A 1114-nucleotide genomic window follows, 5' to 3' on the forward strand; every position below is an offset into this window, starting at 1 on the left:
ATATTCCGTTCTCTCAAAAACTCGATTTCTATTTTCTGCAGTTTTTCCTCTTTATCTCCGTAAGTGTTGGACCTGCCTTTGCCAAAAACTAATCAGCTCATCTCCCTATCAATAAAAATCGAATGTTTTTTAAACCTACGAGAAGTTAAAGATTGAGGTGTTAATAAAGTGCACGGTAATAATATATAAAAATTGTGAATGTGGAATGGGCAAACCATTAATATAACTTGTGTTAGCTGCCTCTTTCACTTATACACCACATACTACCACATTCAGTTGGAATTTCTATACAAGATAACGTCTATCGGGCCAGCTAGTGTATATATATATATATATATATATATATATATATATATATACATATCTATTTAGGGTCCGATAATAAGTTATTTGCAGAGGTCGCGTGACTTAATGACAAGGAAAACGTATGGCGCACGTTCCAACAATCCATCGAACAATATGTATTCCACAATACTATCTGGGGGCACCCCCTTGCCTCGGGGCCATCGAGCGTTAAATACAAACCACTTTACACAATCTCTGATTATGACAAGCCCCGATTTACTTCCCATAGACAGGGAGAATTCTTCCGACATAGATAAAAGAAAATCCGAGTTCTGGTGGTTGGGAAAACGAATAGCTGGAATTTTTTCGAAGTCAAATATAGAAAAGATTTTGTGTCTTGTGTCCCAAATGGGTCACACATTAAGAGATCCTTTAAACTGCTATGTTATCTTACTCATCGATACATCTTAAGCTCTCAACAAATTATTAATGTGAACTATTTCTAGTGGCAAGACAAACTAGTGGTGTATGGCATTGTGCCTTGAGGCAAATTGCTGGAACTTCCCATATCGTAATGAAATATTCGAAAAATTTTAAACGTTTTCAAATATATTATTACAAATACTGTAACTTTCATTATTTTTGCTATCTTGTTATATCTGATAAAGCAAATCAAATGTATATCATAAATAAATCAATTTATCTCCAGAACATTAACAATCGTCATTTCATTTCGAATTCAATTAAAAAAAATAGTTGCCTAATTTACACAAAATTGAAAAAGTGCTCCCGTATAGTCACAGTCTAAACGCATTTGCAAATAATTCTG

At 33.8% G+C, this 1114-nt stretch overlaps 1 protein-coding gene across 1 annotated transcript in view; it reads right to left on the reverse strand.

Moving 5' to 3' along the window:
• Positions 1 to 596, reverse strand: part of LOC113367725 (sorting nexin-13-like) — a 20955-nt gene extending 20359 nt beyond the window's left edge. Inside the window, exon 1 of the mRNA XM_026609306.1 lies at positions 566 to 596. Within this exon, the coding sequence (XP_026465091.1) occupies positions 566 to 596 (31 nt within the window). The remainder of the gene's footprint in view (positions 1 to 565) is intronic.
• Positions 597 to 1114: the final 518 nt, after the last annotated feature.

This window comes from Ctenocephalides felis, unplaced genomic scaffold (assembly GCF_003426905.1).
Source record: "Ctenocephalides felis isolate EL2017-DRISC unplaced genomic scaffold, ASM342690v1 CF-g0.4_SCAFFOLD_01170, whole genome shotgun sequence".
In the NCBI taxonomy this organism is placed as follows: domain Eukaryota; kingdom Metazoa; phylum Arthropoda; class Insecta; order Siphonaptera; family Pulicidae; genus Ctenocephalides; species Ctenocephalides felis.